The sequence below is a fragment of the Copidosoma floridanum genome, unplaced genomic scaffold, assembly GCF_036245765.1.
Source record: "Copidosoma floridanum isolate Cflo_tuat_1 unplaced genomic scaffold, Cflo_Japanese_pri ptg000007l, whole genome shotgun sequence".
NCBI classification, from domain to species: Eukaryota; Metazoa; Arthropoda; class Insecta; order Hymenoptera; family Encyrtidae; genus Copidosoma; species Copidosoma floridanum.
In genome coordinates this window covers 4,843,586-4,865,978 of record NW_028321884.1, presented here as the reverse complement: position 1 = coordinate 4,865,978, position 22,393 = coordinate 4,843,586, and the positions used below count along the sequence as shown (strand labels likewise).

Below are 22,393 nucleotides of genomic sequence, written 5' to 3'. Positions count from 1 at the left end.
TTTGCAGGGTGTTTTGCGTTAATCTTCCATTCGTCGTGGTTTGGGTGCCATCACTTACACGTATGGGAGATTCTCAGAATTTAAATGATTACGTTACATTTAAATTGTAGAGGTTTTAATGTACAGCACATTTTGTTAAATGACATTTGAGCAATGAGTCGTCACTGCCACTTGTACTTTTGAAATTACAAGTCCATTATCTTGATAATTATCTTAGACACCACAATGTAATGTGCTTCACACGCATTGTAAAAAAATAAAGAGCTAAAATAAATCGTTTCCTTCCTAATTTCCAGTTTTCCTCTTGCCCCCTAGTTCCCACGCTCTCGCGGCTCGTTTTAACTCATTCGGCGTCGCGCTCTTGCTCAGTGCACCCACTGCCATCATCTTACGTGGCCGTACCAAAAAGGCTCGCTCGCGCTACACGCGGAGCCAAGGAAGAGCCCGAGACTTCCGCAAACATTGTAATAGCGTTAAATTGCGGATGCAATTTGCACCATTCAGGAGCAACGCAGGGAGAAAGAGAGGGAGTCTTTTGCCGGCATCTCGAGAGCTTTCTTTTTTTCTTTTTTTTTTCTTTTTTTCTTTTCCTCGTCTCCGGAAAGAGCCAGACTCGGAGAAGGCGCGACAACAGAAACGACACCGCGCAGGACGAGTACTTGGAGCTTTCGTGCTCTCTCGCCCTCTTTATTCGGAAGAGAACCACTTACACGAGCGTGTAACTTTTGTACTTTTATTGTTTGAAATATACGTGCAGCGCGTACATGACAATGCGAGCAAGAGGGAAGGAATAAGCCTCTGCTCGAAAATAGCCTCCCATCCAATCGGACTTTGGACACGCCACCGAGATATTATAAGCTCTCCCCTCCCCGCGTCTTCTTCTTCTCGCTGCTTAGCCTTGAAACCGTCGAGAGAGCGTCTGCCTACGGTATACTCTAATGCGGGGGATCAAGGGCCCAGAGCTCATTACTCACGGATTAAGATTCAGCCCGTATTATACACGTATGGGTATTTCCTCCTCCGTTTGTTTTCTCCCATCCCCGCACCGGAAGACGAGTCGTGTGCACTACGTGGTTTTTAAAAGCTCGCCTTGAAAAAAAAAAAAAAAGAAGAAGCCTGTCCTCCCGTAATGATTGTCCTCCCCCTACTTTGCTCCCTTTCATCGGTCGATCTTCTCTCTCTCTCCCCATTGTCATCCCAACAGTGAAATTGATCGTGAGACGAACCACCGTCGCGGCTCGTTTGCTCGAGCTCTGGGAAACAAAATTTCTTTTTTTTTTTCCCGCCAGACAATTTTCGGGTCTCCAGCTAGTAAGGCCGAATAGCAAGTTGCTCTCCGCAGCCCACAAAGAACTCATCCGCATGAGGGTCGGGCAACAAAAATAATATTTACGACCTCTCCAAGCGCGCGCGGATAACACGAGGAATGATAAGAATGAAGAAGCATAGAGGGGGTGGGGGAGAGGAAAAAAAAGAGACAAAGAGGAAAGAACACGGAGGAGCGGAGAGGAGGAGAGCCACAACAATCGAATCCCACTCGAGGGAGTGAGGCCAGTGGAGCGAAATTTCTGAAAAATCAAGTTATTGTGTGTGCACGGGGCAAATGATAACCCTCTCAATTACGCGGAGCTGGTGCCTCTACGAGGGAGAAAAAAAGATAGGGAGGGAGCAACAATACAAGTGTACACGTGTAAGGTTGGTTTTGTTGCGCTGCACGCCACTCGCGTCGAAATACCCGTGGCGGAGCCGTAAACGAGCTTTCTACCCCATTCGAAGGGTTAGCGAAAAGAATTTTGTGTGTGGCCTCTCGGAAATTGAGGGAGAGAAAGAGAGAGAAGAAAAGCTCCTCCGCTTGTATTGTTCGAGATACACCGGGAGAAAAGAGGGCGAATCGAGGGTTTGTGGGAGGCTTGGGGGTGGTTTCTATAGTAAGAGGGTAGGGTGTCCGTGAGTGGATGTGTTACTCGTAAAAAAAAAAAAAATTGTGTACGAGTTGGTGAGTCGTGCACTGGTTGATTCGTAATTATACAATACACGTGCGTGTTTACGATATCTTTGTTTAAAGTGCAGGTGTTTGGTTTGAAATTTTAACGACTGCCTTTCGTTACTTCCGATGAAATTTTCTATCCAAATCGATATGCTCATTACTACAACCAAAGCAAAATCAACATTATTGTGCACAAGAATAAAACACCTGATTTAAGTGTAATAGAGGCGCTCTTAATATAATAAGGTGCTTAAATTTTGCAAGTTTTGGATTTTTTTATTTTCATTTATTTTTCTTTTTCTTTTTCTTTTTTTTTTTCTTAACGAAATTAATTTTTGTCAAACCGAAATGACCGCCAGTGAAAGCCATTTCCAAACGTTCATTGATACAAATGTAAATAGATGTACATCGTTTTGCATAATAGTTATTCCAAGGGATGAATAATTTATCCCCAGCCATAGGTGCTCAGGAAGGGCCGAACGGAATCACAAATGCATCACCCCAAAATTGGATTTATACAGATAAAACAAGGGAGTAAACAATTTTAATGGAATAACTTTCAATGTGTACGGAGCGTGTCCGTGGACGGCATCCTCAGAGGAGGCAAAAAAACGCATCAGCGCAAGAAATGATATATATGTATACAAGCCAAGCAACACTTTTTGCCGCGGGCCCCGAAACTTTGCGGACACGCTCGCCCCGGCGTTTAAAATTCTCGACTCCGGACCACATTAAACGCACCCCCTTTTTTCTCGCTCCCGATCCTGTGCGTTACACATGACATGGACAGCCGTTCCCCTACCCCTCTTTTTTTGTTGGGGACATTCAACTTGGACAATACGCGTACAGTTCCTCGCGCGATTTGGTAAAAATATGTGGTAGAAAACGAAAACATTTAACATATATATACTTTTCCAAAAATCTTATGTTACATCATTCCACCGGTTAACCAAAATAAATTATTCCAAGGCTCGGTGCAGGGGAGTCCTCGATAATGAAATTCCGCGTTGAATCATTCATACGCGGTTCAGCTTCCGTCTTCTTTAACATAAAAAGGCTTTTCGGATCCCCCACCGGAAAATTTAGTCCCAAACACCCATATTGGCTATATATACATGCCCCTCGGCACTAACCAGAGCACGGGATCGTAAAATAATAAAACCCGGCATTAAAAATCCGAGCAACACTTCTTACTTTTGCCACGTCGTGCCATCTTCCATCCGTACCCCCCCTCCTATATCGATTTCCACTTTTTGTCTCCTCCGACATCCGATCCGCTAGCTATCCGTCCCATCTTTCCTTCTTTCGGAAATAGGGCTCCTCTCTCTTGGATGTGCTCCAGAATTCGGATCCATCGGATCATAAATTATTTCAATAGCCTCGCTCCGAGCCTTGGGAATTAAACGTGTAAATGTCCCACTTGGGCTCAAAAACCACTCGCATTGTGTAAATAGGGAGCTCCCACCGGGGAGGAAGGCGTATGTAATATTTATAATCCAAGATTCACTGTCAGCAGCTCATTGGGTGTGGTGAATGAAAATGGGTTATTGGTTGCTACGCCACAAGTGCCCCAACCATTCGTATATGGCAAATTAAAGCAAAGACCTTTTGGTTTTGCTTTTCATTTTTATCGTGCGTGCATGGCCAGGGAGAAAAATGTCACAACGAAGTCTTATTTCCAAGCTTTTTTCTACTCTGGGCTGCTGTCAATATAAATGTCAAGTTGAGCGCGTGTTTAAAACGAATCTTTTTCTTTTCTCTCCTAATTTTTTTTTTTTTTTTTTTTTTTGGCCTGTTTACTCCAAGAGAAGTGAAAATGTGATTTTTTTAAATCCCAAAGTGGGGTTTGAGTAGTTAATGCTTCGAGGAAGAAAGGTTTTTGCGCTATGTTTGCCTTACCATGGAATTATTTTAATCCTAATGTTTAACGATTGTATAAATAAATCCCTTCTTTTTTTCGTTGATGTACAAACTTGTGAGAAAAAAAAAAAAAAAAAAAGAAAAAAATCCCAACAATAATGGTAAACTTAACAAAAAAAAACAAAAAAAAGTTTCAAAAGCGCAGATCCCGCAAGTAGGTTTACAAGCGACTCTTGGAGCAGCTGAGCTTTCCAACGATTTTACGTTCAAAGTGAGCTCGATGAGGCGAAGGAAAAAGCGCTACGGAGCCGGAAAATGAGAGATGCCCCGGAAACAATTCTCCAAAGACAATTGGCTCGCTCGGCTGGATGCTCTCGGCTTTTTTCCTGTTTGTACGTACAACGCTACGGCTCTCAATTGGAAAACTCCCAATGCGAAAATTTCCCTAAAAAATCACAAGATATGTAGATGCACCAAAAAAAAAAAGAAAAAAAATGAAACGACCAAATAAGGCGGATGCTTGTAATTTTTTCCCACCGGCGACTGGCAAACTTTTCTGCGCCAGCTTCTACCTCGACTCCCGTCTGCTGTGTGTTATCCGGCAAAAAAAAAAAAAAAACTCGGTGCTAATTATTTACTATTTTTTTCCCCGAGCACTAGGTCATTTTTATTAAAATTCAGCTCGTGAATCTGAATTTCGTACAATGAATTATGCATGAGAGGACGCACACAGCCGAGGAGCAGTTTTACGCGAAATGTCCCGAAATTTTTTTTTTTTTCCTTTTCTTCCGTCATTGTGAATTCATTGATGTATAAATTGGCTGTTGGCTATGAAGAAAGTTACTTGACTCTTTCCCAAGGAACGAACAAACGACGAAAGACGCATCTGACTTTTGGAATGAATTCACGTTTTCGGAGATGAAAAATTCATCACTTCACCGATAGTAGAAGTTTCCCTGATATCCTAATCCACGCGTTGAAAATTACAAGACTTCAAGGGAGTTTGATAAATAATTAGATTCCGCGAGGCCACTAGAGTTCATTCGTCAAAACGAGAAATGGCCAAATCAGCAAACCAGCCATAAGCTATAGGGTATAGAAAAAAAAAAAAAAAAAAAAACGGTATCCGGCGAACAAACAACCAGCAGATTATTCAACGAGAACAAAAGTTTAATTAATTTTCCGGGAAATCCTGTGGTACGGAGATAAAGACGGCTCGCAGGGAAGCTTACGGGAATTCGTGTAACCCAAACGCTCCGTACCTGCAAATCCTTCGAGTCCATACTCTCTTTGTGAGCTTTTGATATGGACCAGAGAGCCAGTGGTTACACAACTCAATTGTACAAAAGTCACAAGTCGAGCATCAGTATACTTTTTTTCTGTTTGCAGTTTGCTGCGTAACGATAAAAAGCCAGCCTCGACTTAGACGTATTTTTCCACCCTCCGCCGGTGCACGACGGCAAACCGATTCGTCCCGATATCTCACAGCGGGCATCATCACGACCCCTGGCCTCCCCATCATTGGCGTCATTCAATGTATACACGTGGACCTGTATTCATCGCAAGCCCCGTCTCCGCGGGACGAAGATGACGACCGCACACAAGAGGAACAGCAGCGGCGGCGGTGGGAAGGGGAAGAGAAGATAGAAATCGGCTCGTCTCCGCGGCTGCTGATTGAAAGTTCAACAAGAGAAGTTGTAAGTGCCGTTCCCGATCTTAGCGCAGAGACGACGTTTTTCCGAGCACTGCAAACACGCGGAGACGGAAAGAAAAAAAAAAAAAAAAAAAGGGACAAGGACTCGCATCGATCGTCTTACGTGTATGGACGTTCTTGCTTCTGCTGCACGATCCCGGAATTTCTAGTGCCCATACAGAGCCACTCGGGAGAAAAAGTGGGAGAGGGAATCGTGGACACACAAAGAATTACTCCAAGGAGGCGGAGGCTAAGGAGGAGGAGACGAAGAGGAGCATGCGGGTTTTGGACTAGCTCTCTTTTTCCCCCTCTACGTATATATACATACCTACACCCAGTACACGTGTGCGCCATCAGCTGCAGTAACATCGCCGTGGGAGGCCACGTGTGCACGGGGAATATAAGGAGGTCGAGGAGCTGCCGGGGAAGGAAGAGAGTATATGCGGCCAGAAAACGTCCTTACCCCCCCCCCCGACTCCTGTATACTCTCATCCTCTTTATCGTTGTCTTAGAGTCCTGCTGGTGCTCCGCGCAGCGTCTTGGGCAAACCACGAGAGGTACTTCCACATGCACCTACCTACGTATTATATATCATATACGTGCCAGGGTGTACATATATATATGTTATAATACGCGAGCGCTTCTTCCTTTTGCCGTATGCAAATGGTCTTATACACGGAATCGAGATCCTCTCGTCCTCGTCGTCGCGTAAAAATCGCCTCCTTACCCTCTGCACCGTGTTTTTTGTTTTTTTTTTTTTTTGTTTTTTGCTTTTGCCTCCGATGCTTCTATACTTATTTTTATTAGCGGCTTACTTGTGCTCTTCCATATTATTCCGCCTCCTCCTCTTTTTTATTCTCGGGGGTCGCTTTTGCACGAAGAAGAAGAAGGAGAGTCGTGAATGGCGATCGCGCGGGGATGATTCTCAGCGGCAAAGCGGCTTATTAGCGGTGGAATTTATGATTAGGCTCCCCTACCTCCTCTTAGCTCCGGCCCAGAATTGAAGTCGAGTCGTGCGCTACTTCTGCTTTTGTGGGTTGGTATATACGGTGCTGAAGGCATTGTACCTGCATCAAGAAAACAAAAATACCATCCCCCAACGGCCGCATTTTACTTGGTGATTTCGAGTGTGAGGTATTTGCATGATGTAATTCGTGTGGCTTTTGACAATGATAATGTTCGTCTTTTTTCTTCTTTAGTTTTCGTGTCGTGAACAAGGGGATTTGTGAAAAATGTACCACAAGATGCGGGAAAAAAACCATGAATACTTTTACCGAAAAACAATTTTACTTCTGTACATCCGTAGTTGCGAAATTTACTCGCTAGTTGGACAAAACCAACTTCTGATGCGATTCTCTCGAGTTTAAGTCCACATCTGGAAATACTCATGGTTTTGACGACTCGTCAATAGCCAAGTAGCTTCGAGCTGCGACGTGAAAATGAACGTCGTCGGTGTCAATTTTTTCTTTCCTCTTACGGCAGAAAAAAAGTCCATCCAACGCAAAAAAGCTACGTGTACACAGTGTACGCGTTTGCATGTAATGCGTGCAATATAATCAGCACCCAAGCACTCACCCTCGACCCAAAACGACGACACATACCTGCGTATATATACAAAGTGGGGGGGAGGGGAAATTCAGAGAGAAACATCCAAGCCAAAGAGGAAAAAGCGAGAGAGACAGGGAGGTGGGACTCCTGTCGGGCATCCCCCGAAAATGTATTTTTCCGGCGACACGCAGTAAACTTTAGCGGCGTCTCGCGCCCTGATTTATGCACCCCGGAATTTCTCTCTCTTTCTCTCTCTGCCTGCCTACCGCGTGCGCGGAGATATCAACCAAACTTTGTCCCATTGCACCGTATATACACGTATGTATACTTTGCGTCTGATGCGTCGTCGGGCGCGTTGGACTTGTCTACGGGGATGACGATTTTGGGACAAACGAAAGATACGCAGAATTTTCTGTGCACCGAGGGACATAGCAGATAGCGCATTTTCGCGAATACTCGATTGAAAAACGGAAGGTAGTTTCATTAACTTTTGGTAAAATAACTCTCGAACAACATACAACGATACCCCCCGCACGCCACGGAACGCGTAGCCGGTAACAGCCTTCAAAGCGAGTTTTCCCGTTAGGAGGAGTTGAACAAACTGTCATCATCATCATCATCATCATCATCATTATTATCGTAAGCGGCCCATGAAAACTTTTTTCATAACGCAATTTAACAAAGCCGGTCCAATTTAATTTTTCAAGTGCGCCCTACGTATACATGGCGCAAGCACGCAGTGGGAAAAAGCATCCCTCTCGACTTTCTTGTATAACGAGAAGACTTTTTCGAGCGCCTCCGATAACTTTCTCCGTTTTACAGGCAAAAGAAGAAAAGAAATAGAGAGGGAGAGAGGAGGGCCTCGTTTGTCTTCCATTAGAAGGAATACGAGGCAGCCCCGAGATTACGACGTTGCTCCTTCGTCTCATTAAAATGGCACACGAGCCCAGGGATGATATCGTCGCGTGCAATTACGCTTTCGACGAGCGGGCCATTTTTGTTTCTAACGATGTAATTAAGAGCAGAGCTAGCTCCCGGTGCTCTCTCGCTTACACGAAGGAAGACGCGTGGCCCGGAGAATCACTCGCAACCAAACTTGAACTACCACCAGGTGTACTCACTCTACTCGGCCAGCGAAAAAAACTTTTAGGTGGATGGAATAAATCTTTTTTTATCTATACTTTTTTTCTTGGATGAAAAGAAAAAGACCCTCTATTCACGTATAGTCAATTAGCGCGCGATAACCGTGTCGCTGCGTACATAACTCGGGCGTGCATTATCACGGCGGAAAATATTTACAACAATGAAGCAACGCGCACGGTAGGTATATGACGTGATAAGCGCACTCTGCAAGTGTATATACATATACCATTGAACGGGGTTGGCGAAAAATTTAATTGTTTGTCGCGAATGCGAGAGAAGCGCCCGTCGAGCAAACATTCAACAAAGTTGATACAAGGGAGTTGAAGCTGGTGCCTATATAATCATCATAAATTTCATTTATCGCCGAGCTGGAGTAACTGTCGCCAAAGAGCGGGTGAATTTTTTTTTTTTCTCGATGCCACGTGCGTCTGATTTTCCTAGCGGCGAGAGTATCCATCAAAACGTGAATTAAAACACACACTGGCTGGTGAACCGTTGTTTTTGTCAATAAAAATACTTGGAAACTTCCAAAAGTATAATGAAAAAATTGGCCCATAGGTCATAGAGATAATGTTAAAAATGTTGTTCAGGAAAAATCCAAAAAACATAATTTCAGGGTCACAATGCTCAATCCTTATATTTCATGTTTGGAAAATAATGTACCCTCGAGGTATTCTGCCATACGGAGCTGAAATATACTTTATCCCGAGCAGTTTGTTTAAAAACACCATGCACCTGCCCAAAAACATACTTAATCGTAATTCGTTGCTTAGACTTTCATAAACAGCTTCTATGGGTGGTTATCTGATGTTTTCGCCAGAGTCCAAAAGGAAAAACAAACGGACTCACGCGAATAATAGGACGAGTGGGAGATAAATCGACCAATTAAACAGAGCAAAAAAAAAAAAAAGGTGGAAACAAATATCTGATGCGTTTATCTCGCGTGGACAACCAGAGGGTATAGCCGTCGAAAAAAAACTGACACGTAATCTCGAGCCCTACGTCATTTGTTTCATTTAAAAATCAATCGCCAATTCCCCCTGCCCCCTCGCCAACTTGGATTGAATCCAGGAAGCGTTAAACATATCGCTCTCATCGTCCCCCGCCCGGCCGTTTACTTAACAAGAGTAGCTGCAGTATCGGTTAGCGCGAGAATGACAACAGTGTTTGCATGGGCGAATGAAAAACAAAAAAAAAAAACAAAAAAAAAACATACGCAGCAGTGATAATAAACGGGGTCTTTCGCGCGCTGTGATGTCATAAATTTTCGTCGCACGATCGAGCGTGCGATATGACAAGTTTGTAGCCATTATCGGCCATTACCGAACGGTCGTCCAATATCGTTTTCCGCCATCTCGCATGTATATATGGGTAGCTAGGATGAGTGGGGTGCACCCATACGTTAAAATCTACGAAAAAATTATAGAGGGAACTACAATCGCGAGCTCACGCGTACTATTCTGAAATGTAAGTAGAATAGCTTACATCCTCGTTCAGATTTGGCTAATTTGGCTTACCATAACGTACACCCTTTATTTTTGCCATAAAAAAATATTTTGTGGAAAAAAAAAAAAAAAAAAATACATTCTATGAAAATGAAAGCCCGAGCATATACCCTTCCAATTGTTTATAAACAAACCGTGTGCTCGCCATAGACAGCATTAACCATCAAAACAATGACTCGGTATCAATTATCAGAGATCAAGTCAGTAGAATGAACGGCAGCTTAGCTGTTACGTACACAAAGTCCATCGGAATTTCGTTGCTGCAGAGATAATACATGTACATATATACATTTATGTATACATTTATGCAGCTATTGCGTGTTCGGCCTCTGTAGAGCGAGTACGGCAATGTGTTGCGGCCGATACCGCGAGGATGGTTATAATGCAAGCAGCGGCCGAACGAGCGGAAAATCCAATGAGTCAAATTGACCGGAATGGTTGGCTCCGCGTTCCCGGGGTGTATGCGTAATGAGGCTGTATCTCGAACACGAGTTTTGGGGTGGTAGCAGTTGCGAGTCGACGAGGGTTGAAGACGATTTTCGCGTGTTTCAAGGAGACTTCCGGGTGTGGGGGGGGATAAAAATAAAGAAAAAAATTCAATTTCGATCACGAAAAGGACACGAGGAAGCGACGTAAGGACTGAAGAATAATTTCATACTCATACTTGGGGAAACAATAAGCAGCCCACGTAATATTTTCAAGCGAAATATCTTTATCTATACCATAGAAAAATTTACAATGATATTTTTCTGAAAATACTTTTCAAAAAAATAGACATACCGCAATAACACGCCGACTCGTACATTACTGTATAAGTATTGTTTTTATTTTCATGTGAGATCCACGTGACAATAAAACCAATGACATTAATGGCCCAACGTCACGATAAAAATGAAAAACAGCAACTTTATTTATATATATATATATAATATGCCCCCTGCATCGTGCCCACAGCGCTTCAATTCGCCGAGCCATTGATTTCGATGGTTGGTCTTCAACCACGCGTACCTAACGAGATCATCGAGGCTCGTATATGGGTTGTTGAGCGGTGTCGTCAATAAAATTATTGCCATTCCCATCCCACTGTTATATGCGTCTGGCTTTTTCGGTGTAGAAATGAACAACGTTTCGACGAGCGCGATTTCACGTCTCGTTTCGATTGATACTTTGGAAAAGTGATGCTATACATTACATTTATCAACTCGATAACGTCAGAGCACGCGTTGCACGTGTTATTGTCTGTCAAATATAAAAATCACCGTTTCTACCCGATGGAGCGTTTTTCCCTGTCTTATCTCTCTTAGCCCTGTCTTATCTCGGCGTATACACCAGGACGCATCGTCGTATACGCATAAATCCTCGGAGTGACGTGGAAAAGCTTGACGCGCTTGTTTTCACCCCCGCACGATCGACAGGAAGCGCAAGCTCAAGCGTATAAATATACTCCTACTCCAGTCTCCCCACCGTACGAAAATGCAGAGGAATAAAGAAGGAGCGGCTCCTCCAGGGCTCGCGATCGACCCAAGCATGTATTATATCGTGTACGAGTTTGCTCTCCCACTCAAACGGACTTTTTATTTTCAGAAGGACACCGGAGTACGGCTCGCGAAGATGAGTCCGCGAAAGGACATCGGAGCTCCTGATTGGCCGATCCTCCCTCCCGCCTGCTCGGGCCAAATTGACTTTTCACCGGGAAAGCACAGAAGCCGGAGGAGGAGCATTAAATAAATAAAGCGCCAGCTAAACATTTCGCTCGCTAACTTTCCGGCGCTGTCTCTGTTTTCTCCGAAAGTCAAAAGTGACGGCGGAGGGATGGGCCGGGGGGCGCGTTTCGCGAGACGCTTAATTCAAATTTTAGCGGGAATTCATTAGACTTTTCAATTTGGCCTGGCTGCCTCCTCCTCTCCGTGAGCACGTATAGGAGCGTGCCAAGGAACGCCCCGGACGGGTGTACTCCTCCAAAACCTACCCTTCCCGAGTTTAATTCGAATCGGCTGCACTTCTTTCGTGTAATCGTAATAATTTTTACGCCAACCCCAAGGAACGGAGATGATTAGTACTTGTTGACAATACGCATCCTCCCCTTCGCGGTTAGATGTACAATCTCCCGAGTATAGTAACTGTATAAATATTGTATTCGCGATACTTTCTTTCGATTGGGAATTTAACCCGCGACGCCAAGCTCCGTCCATGTACATGTAAACAATGGGGTTTTGTCTCCGAAACCATAGCGCGCATAATAATTCCTCGGGATGATTTATTCACCGGCGAATAATGGCCGAAGCTGAAAGAAAAGGGAATCTTCGACAACGCGCCGCATGATTGTTTTTTTGTTTTTTTTTCTCTTTCGAAGATAAGATTCGTGAATAAATCGATGGGCTTCCGGTGCGGCATCGAAAACACATCCGGCGGTGCTCCGTAGCGCGCATAACAACCACGTAGGTTTATACAGCGAAGCCGGCCGAACTTTCGGCCAATAAGGAAAAAAAAAAGAAAAAAAAAAGAAATTCATCGTTTACCCGCAATCTCGCCAAGGACTCAGCCGAGGGATGACTATTAATGGGTGTCGCCACCGACGTCGCATCGAGGCTTTGATTATGCGTGCGATCGGTACAGGTACTCTTGTGTATAGAGGCATTGTTTACGCCTCCGGAAGTTTCGGCTTTCTCTCGTCCCTTCCCCCGCGTAGTTCTCGTCCGCGCGCCCCTTCCATTATACATACGTCGTGGGTACACGTAAATTGCCTCTCCTCATCGAGAGAGAGCTTGCGCGTGTACAGGATACCTACACTCCACGTGGACACACCTATGTGGTGTTTATTACAATAATACACCGTCGAGGCGGATTGGGGCAAGCACGCGCCACTGTGTACATATATATATATAAGTACGTATAGACCGTCGAGTTTTGCTCCCCCATAAGGTACACACGAGTGGTGGTCACTGAGAGTTTTCCCCCTCGCGAGCACGTGTCAATATTTGGATTAGCATCTTCAACTGTACCTACACACGGGGATATTGCACGGGCTCGTGGGGCGCGCTGTGTATTTAATAGTACATGCGTTTATTAGTGGGGTGTATTTGCTCCTCGCGTTGGACCACGGATGGAAACTTGGGATTTTTTTTGAATGAATGATTTCATAAGCCAACCGGAGTCGAATCGTGTTTGGTTTGATACAAATGCACGAATCAACGGGACTTATATGCTTATAAAGTCGACTTTTTTTCATTTTTATTACGATTATTGACTTCAGTAGCCATTTAAATAATGATAAACAACAAATATTAAATAAGTTATGATACCAGTCACTAATATTTTTTTTCTTGCAAAGATTTTTCTTTACTATCTTATCGTTTCATGTCATCTCATAAATCTTGTTTGATCGTCATGTATTACTTTTGTATTGTGCAAAATAGATGGTAGTCATGTTGATTTTCGGACCATTCTTGTGAGGCAACCGTAGCAGATGCGTTTAAAAACTGAAGCTTTTTGAGTAATTTTTCCTACAAAAATTAATGACAACTAAAAATTTTGCCCCATCGGGTAGATTATTGGAGTTTAATTGTTGGTAATGAAACTCAATTACTTGTTAAAAATTGGGTACGAAGCACGTTTTATGGAAAAAATATTGTCCAGAACAAGTTTGAAAATTTTTTGAAACTCAATTTTCGTAGAAAAACGAGGAAATCAAACTTCATGCGAGGAAACCCTACTTTGAAAAAAAAAGAGAAAACAATTTTTTTTAACAACTCCATACACACGAGCACATCCACTGTATCAAACTACTTTGATTTTTCAAAACAGTATACTTGAAAAAAAAAAAAAACGCTCGACAAACTACTTGCTTGAACTACTTCAAGAGAAATCCATCGTAATTTCGTATGGGAAGGAACATTTTTCAAAATCCCAGAGTCATACCCACAGCTCACTCTCGCCGGCGGTATATATATTGGCTTTCTCGACGACGCCACTTGTGTGTGCTCTGCAGAGTCCAGAGGGCACAGATTTACGGCCCGAGACGGAACTTTTTAAAAAGCAGCGTATACGAGAAGTAGTCGGGCCAAACGAGGGAAATGAAAAAAAAAAAAAAAAAAAAAAAACAAGGAAAATCTCAATTTCCACTTTTCGCGTGGCGTGCCAATTATAATATGAATTTACGAGCCCCGTCGAATCTCCTCGCACTTCCCTGGCAATGTCGACCCAACGGTGCGCAAAAAGTTTCGCGAAAAAAAAAAAAAAAAGAAAGAATGCCAACTCGATAACCCCTTTGCTCGTCCATATCAGCAAAGAGAGAGACACTGCGAGGATAATAATTCATGGGGCACCGATTGACCCGCCGCTTCATACATTTCTCTCCTTCTCTCGTGGCGAAAACCCACGGGTCCCCTTGATTATCTCGATTTGCAAAAATTTTTCCGGGACTTTAAAAAAAGTTAAATTAGATCTTCTTATACGATTGACAGCCGAAGAGGACTCGGGCGCCAAAGTTTGCTAATAATAATTTCGAGCTTGGACCAGAGGGAGAGAGAGAAGTTTTTTTTTTCCCCCCCGACCGACCGACAGCTCGACCGCAAACTTCTTTCGCGATTGGATTTTCCTCGAAATGGGATTTAGCCGCGGAATCTTCGGAAGATTATCATAGCGCATCAAGTTAAGCCACTTTCTCCTCTTTTTTTTTTTTTTTTGTTTTCTTTTTGTTTTTCCTTCCCCAAAGCTTCGTGCCTTTATGTCACCGTGTTGGTATGCTGCGGAAACAGTGATCTTTTGTTTTGACGAGACAATCGTCGGTGATTGACGCATCACGTAATATTGGCACTATCTAATGCCAAAGACAACAGCAACGTATATCTGCTTCGTATGGGCAGCACACAAAAATATTAGATTGTCTTAAGCAGCAATAATTCAATTACACATCCGTCTCTTACTACATTCAAAAGATTTAACGGGTCGTGGGCGAATTAAAAAACCTCAAAGTATTGAATAAAAAAATATCCATGGCCAAACTTGAAAAAAAAAAAAAAAAAGAAAAAACGTAAGCCAGCCCGTAACCTTCTTGAAGCACGCGCGCGTGTCGTACACTGACAGCCGTTGCAAACTTATAAATCTTTTTGGGTAATCCTACGCGGACGCATTACAAATAGTTGCCGAGCTTGCGAAAAGAGATAAAGAGGGACGCCAACCGAATACATGCAACAAACAACGGATGATATCGGCCTAGTTTTCACGGAGAGCAGGAGATAACAGACACTGCTTGGTGGGGGATTTTTTTTGTTTGTTTCTATCACTCGAATCGATACTGCTTGCGTGTGTATTTTACATCTCTGCACGCAAATGCCGAGTCTTGTCGGTGCTGTATGTGCATATGTATACGCAGTGGGGGAGGTGACACGCGGTCGTGATTTATCGGACGGTGATCGATACCACCTGGGCGTAGATTTATCCCTCGGCTCGACGTAAGTAGCTTACGTCGCCGAGATCGTTTATGATTAATGACGCGGAGGACGCCTTTTCCGTACACCGATCGCCATTGGCTTGGAACTAAAGGGGGGGGGGTGGGGATCAAAGGCGCTTGCCAAGACGCGCTGATGATAATCGCCCCGCGTCAAAGAGGATACCACGGCTTGATACCTCCCGCTCGTGTGGTCGGATCAGGTGGCGTCGTCGGATCATATTTTGACGGCTCAGTCGTTAGCTGCTCCGTGAAGCTTTTCTATTTTTCATACTCTTACATGTTTGTATGGTTGATCGTTATCCAAAAGTTTTTTTTTTTTTACTATTTTTTTTTTTTTCAAAGGTTTCGTAGTATTATTTGTGCAACGGAAGTTGGCATCGTTAAACATAGCTAAAAAACAAACTCTTTAAGAAGAATGACTTTTACATTAGTTTAACTAAATCACTACAATTGTTTCAGCGAATGAGGATACAAGTCATGATGCTTTTGTCGAAGAAAAACAAAAAAAGAAAGAAACTCGCACCGAAACCGAATGCAGTGGAAATTTCATTGTATGGATGAATATATACGGAGTTCGACAATAAAAGCGCGTTGATGCGCTAACGCGCAATTCGAGTGATGAATTAACAATAATCGAATGATATGATAACGAGTAAGGGAGGGTCGGAGGGTACACCCATACGAGCGAGGCAAGTTTACGCGGAAGTGGTACGCGAGTCGCGTACATGCGGTCGAGATACGTACAAGCGCGAGCGAGACTTTGGCCGCACTTTATCTTAACAAGCTCGGAGATTGAATTCGCGGAACTGATAGAGCTCCCCCCGGGCTGGTTTAACTCGATTTCGTTTGCTAATAATAGATTCCAATATAAATCGAGGTGCAAACGGGTTGTCGCTTCCGATGTTTGAAAAAAATACAGCCAATCCGATTGACCGAGGTAAACTTATTTACTTCTATTTATCTATATTCTAACTTATCTATTTACTTTTTTTTCATTGCAAGTTGAATGTTTTGCATATTTCATTTTCAACTGGTTGGAGGTCGAGTTATTTTTAAATCACGAAATTTTCCGAGGCGTCCGAAGAGCCTCTGGCATCGGTAAAAAAAAGAGAATAGTAAAAAAAAAAAGGGAGAGAGAGAAGGGTCTATCGCTGAGTGCGAACAATCTATAATTACTTCCCTCATAATGAGCCACGCCACTAATGCACCGCTGCGTGGCTATATCTTTCGCACCCATGCATCAGCATACACGGCTTTGTAGAAAATAGAAACAGTAAAAAATGAGCCGTGAAAAAAAAGGGGCTCGAGCTAATTATAGCGTACAGAGAGAGGGTGCGTGTGGGGCCACGACCTCGCGAGCTCCGGTGACTATATATACATACATCATGCCCACCCTCATCCTCGGCTCCGGTGGCGCTGATTTTATTCGCTTGGCGTGTGAACCGGGGCAGATAGCTTTTCTTCTGTGCCTCCTTTTCTTTTCGCCCGTTCCATCGACCCGTACCTGATGGGTGTATCTGATTTTCAGAGAATTTTTTCACTTTGCCTCTCAACGTGGAGAAAATACTCTTTTGTTGTGTGTTATTAAGGACAGGCGTTATGTGATTTAAGGGTTTTTGCGGTAATTACATCCTGCAAAGTATTGCCGAGAGTAGGAGACAATTTTACGATTTGAAGAAAGAACTGGAAAAACATATTTGGAGAATGTTGATTTTATGGAAAAGTGGGACAATACATTTTGAAATATAGGTAGTATAGTATTAGCTAAAATAACCACGTTAAAGTAGCCGGGGGGTGGCACAATCAGTTAAAACAATACTTTATAATAAAAGCTCATGAAGGAATTTTTCTTCTCTCACCTCAGTACGGGTCGTACAAGATAGGAATTTCATGCACTTGATTTTTATTTCTCAATCTATAAAATATTTTATATCCAGTTTAAAAATAATATTCATGGGTACCATATTTTTAAAATAACCATATAAATAGAGGGATGAGACTCGAAAAAATTTCTTGAAACGAGATCCCATGATTTTTACCGATTATTTAAATATCCTCGAAAGGACAGTTTATACGTTCATTGGCATCAAAATCGAAAGCAAGACAATTTTCGTCTGATCCCCATCGTAACGAAATAAGAGCAAGAAACTCCCTCCCCCTCCTGTGTCTCACGCCATGTACATACGTATATTACCCTACGGATTCTTCGGTATTTTCCAATAAAGTTTGTACCGGTGGCTTCGTCAATATTGGCAATAAGAGCGTCTTGCCTGGATTATTGGAAAAAACTGTGCTACACAAGAGCGCCGATTTCCATCAAACGGATGTACACCCTTTTTTTTTATTTCATATAAAAACCTCATCACTTAATCAGACAATCTCAGTGCAGTGCACATGATTAGTAACTCCAATCAGATTCATAATTGCAATGAATGTAAGACTTTGTTCACTTTCAACGCCACTGTACACTTCTATTACCAAATTATCCACCGATTAATTACATATGTATCACGATGGCACCAATTACGAGATGGACCTAATTAACCAAATCAACACTCCGATGACGATTCGACAATTGTATAGTTGAGCCGAACAAAATCGATCTTGAAATTGTCATTGTATGTGTAGTCGTACTCGGTAAACAGACACCCGCAACTATAGTCAGACTGTAACCAACGCAACAATGTCTCTTTTCTGCATTAGTTGAATTTCAAGAGCCCCACGTTGAAGAAGAAAAGCATCCCCAGCCTAGCTCTCACCATCCAGAGTAAAAAGCAAGACCCTCTGCTCGGCACTACTATAATCTTGGTCTCTATATCTTACTTTTCATCGAAAGCGAAAGCCTCTCGAAAGCAGGAGGAGACTCCCGGTGTATACTCTCAACCAGCGGTGCACACCCAACGAAATAGCAACAATTTCCCATCTGCCGTTGTAATTGCGACTTCCTTCCCCCGCGAGTCAAACCATCCGCAGTGGGCGCGGCTCGTCAGGTAGCACAACTTGCACTCCATACACACGCCTAGCTATCTTTACTGGGAGATCGGCGCGCGAGGCATTCGCTGTTATTAATCCCGCGTAGCGTCGATGGCGCGTCTTTATTAAGTCGGCTCGCCGTGTAATGCATATATACGTGTCCGCCGGCATTCCTCGGACAGGCTCCCCCGGAAGTGGTCGTTCCGACTCTCGATGGGTATTTCCCATCGGCTGGGGGTCGTATACATATACAAGATTTTATTTGGCTTGTCCCAACGCGTGCCTCGTGCATGGCTCGCTTTTTTCCTTCGTCAAACGTTTCACTTACCCGAATCCAATTAAACGTCGCCCTCGATATATTCGATGGCTGTCCCGTGCGGGATGTGGGTACATAAAATGGCAATTAAAACTGTCCCATAGCGCTGGACTGGATGTATTTGTCGCCGGAGGCCCCCTTGCACATGCAAACTCGTTCCTCAACGCGAGTCCGCCTCCATATTGACTTTATTTTCGATGTAATATAAAAGCCGAGCTGTGCAAGACAGTTTGTTTAGCTCGGGGGGAGGAAACTGTGTTATTTTTCAAAGCAATGTGGACGAGGCTCTTTGTTGGGGATTTTTTCATCCCCCTCGTTAGCGCGGAGGGTTTTGTTTTTTAATTTTTCTTATTCTCAATCGGTTACCACGTTGGAAGCGCGCTTTACTAATGAAAAATTCTTGAAAAATGCTAATTTTTTTTTTTGTAACTGCTCGCAAACTACTGTAATCCATTTTTTATGGGTACAACATGCATCTGGACAGAGCTATACATCCCTTAAAAAGCCATTTTTGTTTCAAACGAATAACTTTGAGGGGCACTATGAATCGATAAATCAACCGCATTGGTCCAACACATCGAGCAGAGAGTAATAAACGCATCGGTACAAAGCACAAGGATTAACATCTCCATTAGTTCATAGTGCATCCCTTTGAGGCCCTACGACGACACAACCGTACCCACATATATATGTACATGTATGTTACAACCGCACATACGACACAAACGTGATCAGTTTAATTAGCACGCCAAAGCTGGATATGTATGTATATACATATATATATACATGCGAGTCACCGGCAAAGTGCACCACCGACCGGGACGACGAAGGTAATTATGCTGCATCGAGCTCCAGGGCCAGAGAGGGGTGCACGTCAAAAGATTCGATAATGACACTGGCGTATGGTGGGGGAGGAAGGTATTGGGCGCGCGCGTACAGCAGCTGCGCGTGGGGATGTATACATTAATACGTAACGTTTCTACGTTGCAGGTCACGAGAGCACTGGTTCACCTTGAAAAAATAAAAAAAAAAGAATAAAGTAATAAAATTAAAAATAGAAGAGTTAATGCTTTAGGGATTCAGTGACTGTGCTGATTAATTTTAGGGAAAACTACGACTTTACGCAAAAACCCGAGAGATAATAAAAAAAGTGCGGCGTTTTGATTACACGAGTGTGCGCCTATTTACTTGATGGCAAATTTGGGCTCTATACTCGTTACTATGTAATTACACGCGTATAATTTGTTTCAAAAAACATTTTGGTTCGTCATTTTGCTCCATCGATAGGCACATCCATTCGTCTGTTCCGTAATTTTAACTTTACCCTCCTCTTAATATACACAGGCTTGTTAAGAAAAAGTGGGACGTACACGTGATAGTTGAGTTTCGAACGAGCCATAGTACATAGCTGTAATTAAAGCAGTGGTGGAAGACGAGCTTCGATATTAAACCGCACGGATAATTGGGATTGCACACATAAGAGGTACGGAAAATATTTAAGTACCTTTTTTTTTTCATCGGATGAACGTTTGATTCGTTGTACAATTGGATATTTTTATCGAGTACCATGTGGTACATGTATTATTGATGGACGTTGAAATTGATGGTCCAAAAATACAGAAATGAATTATCTAGTAACGCTTACGTTTAAAGTCACTTCTTATATACGGTAAAGTGAAACTACAGTGATAATAAATAAGCCTCACCCACACACCTCCACGTCATTACTATTCGCAAAAACTACCAGAGCCAGAAACAATAACCACCCCCCTCCTACTCCCCCGATTCCTTATACCAATGGTAAAACCATGAACCCACTCTAAACCAATTCCCGAACAAGAATAGCTGTAATCGGGGCTCTGAGAATCACTTAAATTCCACCAGCTCTCGTGCACCTAAGAAAGCCGTACCTCCCTCCCCGAGCCCTGTACCAACGACAAAAAGCCCACTAGTGGGTGGTGGAGTAAATTCACGCAAATACATTACCCAAATTATCCGCGAGGCCAGTCCCGAGGAGGCTCGACAGCAGCAGAACTAGCCGAACGACGGCCGACACGCCTGCACCGTTGTCCCCGTGCATCATCTTCATCATCTTCATCGCCGGCTCCTCTGCAGATGACTTTACCCTCCCTCAGCCGGTGCAGGGATCACTCATAGTTGCACGTCGGCAGCATCACACCACAAAAATCTTACTTTCCCGCACTACCGGTCTAGCGCCACGGCCAACCCGATTTCAACACCAATCGGTGAATCCACTGGGTTCAGGAGCTACCGATCATTCGTGACCTACGACAAGTATAGTATACCGATCCTCCCTTCCTCCGCACTTGTGACGCTGGTGAAACCGATGAACCGACCTTATTTCCCCCTCACCAGCCTTCCACTGCTCGTCCGGGGACACTCGCGAAATTTTATTTCACCGGCGTGTGAAATACTCACGCGAAGCCCGACCTTTTCCGGCCCGATGAACGCCCCGAAGGGGGAGGACTGTATTTTCCCGAGTTAATGTATTTCCGGGGACGGGCACAAAAAAAAATGAGCGCACTGTGCTCCGGCCCTCCCTGGCGCGGAACAGCAACTGAAAAACACACCAGCACACACGATGTATTGGTACAACGCACTCGCGAGTCGACAAATCAAGTCGCTTGTCGGTCGGCTAACAACTAGCACCGTACGTAGGTGCCGTGTAAATGTATACCTTCAGTGTGACAGTATAGCGGTAAATCCGATTTTCGACTCTATTCTTTTTTTTTTTTTTTTTCGGTCTCCTCCCCTCGACAAGCAGGAACAAGAGGACGAAATCCACGCGATCGACGACTCGCGTACACGTACACCGATCAAAGCCTGATCGATTGTACTAGCCCCTCCTTCTCGTCATCGCTCGGCTGCGAGGGAAAAAAAATCACCAATGATCGGTCCGTTTGCAAACACACCCGCTCTTCAATGTAAATACGATAAATATTGTATCGTGCACTGCGTAAAAACCCGCGAATCGCGCACACAGTATAAAGATCGGTAGGGGCTATACCGATTTGCCGGGAGATCGGCAGTCGGGCGCGCCTCGCTTCCTCGAGCGGCGACGGGCAATTTGACGGGTCATTAGAGACGAAGGATCGGTTGGCCGATCGATCCCTCGATCACTCGTCGGGGAACCCCACGAACAAACGGATGTACTTATGTTCTCACGCACTGTTTTTGGCTCGAGTCATGCTGTCCCAGCAAGATTTATCACTCGGACGTGTGCTTCGGTAATTTCTGTACATATATATTGATTGCTAATCAGTTGGAGTACACAATATAAAGAGAGAGAGAGAAACAGCGAGCTCGAGAGCCTGCGGCGGTTGTCGCGCGACTGACTAACACCGCAGACTCTAGCACCGCTGAGATTCGAGAGCAGCCCGCTCGGGCAACTCCCTCCGCGCAGTCGCGCGCACGTTCCATCTCTCTCTCTCTCTCTTTGGGTATATGTAGGCACGGGAGCATCTCCCTGGGACTCCTCTTCTTCTTCTTCTTTCCATCTCCCCTCTATATGGGTGTTGGTACTGTACTTATTGTTGGAATCGGCTCGGGGGAAGAGAAAAAGAGCAATAAGTAGGTACATGTATGTATATGTGTGTGGGTGTGTGTACAACACGCGGCACGTGCCTCGTGGGCTCGAATGAGACGATAACTGCAGGTAAGAGGATCGGCACAGAGGGGAAAAAACTTTTGTGGGTTTTTTTTTTTTTCTTTTCCCAACTTACGATGTGTGTATACAATATACGCTACTCTCCACCCTCGGTGTGTATAAAACTTACATTTGGAAAGAGAGAGAGAGAGAGAGAGCTTTTCTCCTCATTCCCGCAATCAAGATGACAAGGGGAGAGTTTATACTAATACCTATACTCGGTTGCTCCACGGACATATCGTAATCGCA

At 43.9% G+C, this 22,393-nt stretch overlaps 1 protein-coding gene across 1 annotated transcript in view; it reads right to left on the bottom strand.

Moving 5' to 3' along the window:
• Positions 1 to 20,569, bottom strand: part of LOC106636657 (uncharacterized) — a 154,350-nt gene extending 133,781 nt beyond the window's left edge. Inside the window, exon 1 of the mRNA XM_014349125.2 lies at positions 20,464 to 20,569. Within this exon, the coding sequence (XP_014204611.2) occupies positions 20,464 to 20,569 (106 nt within the window). The remainder of the gene's footprint in view (positions 1 to 20,463) is intronic.
• Between the last annotated feature and the right edge of the window lie 1,824 nt (positions 20,570 to 22,393).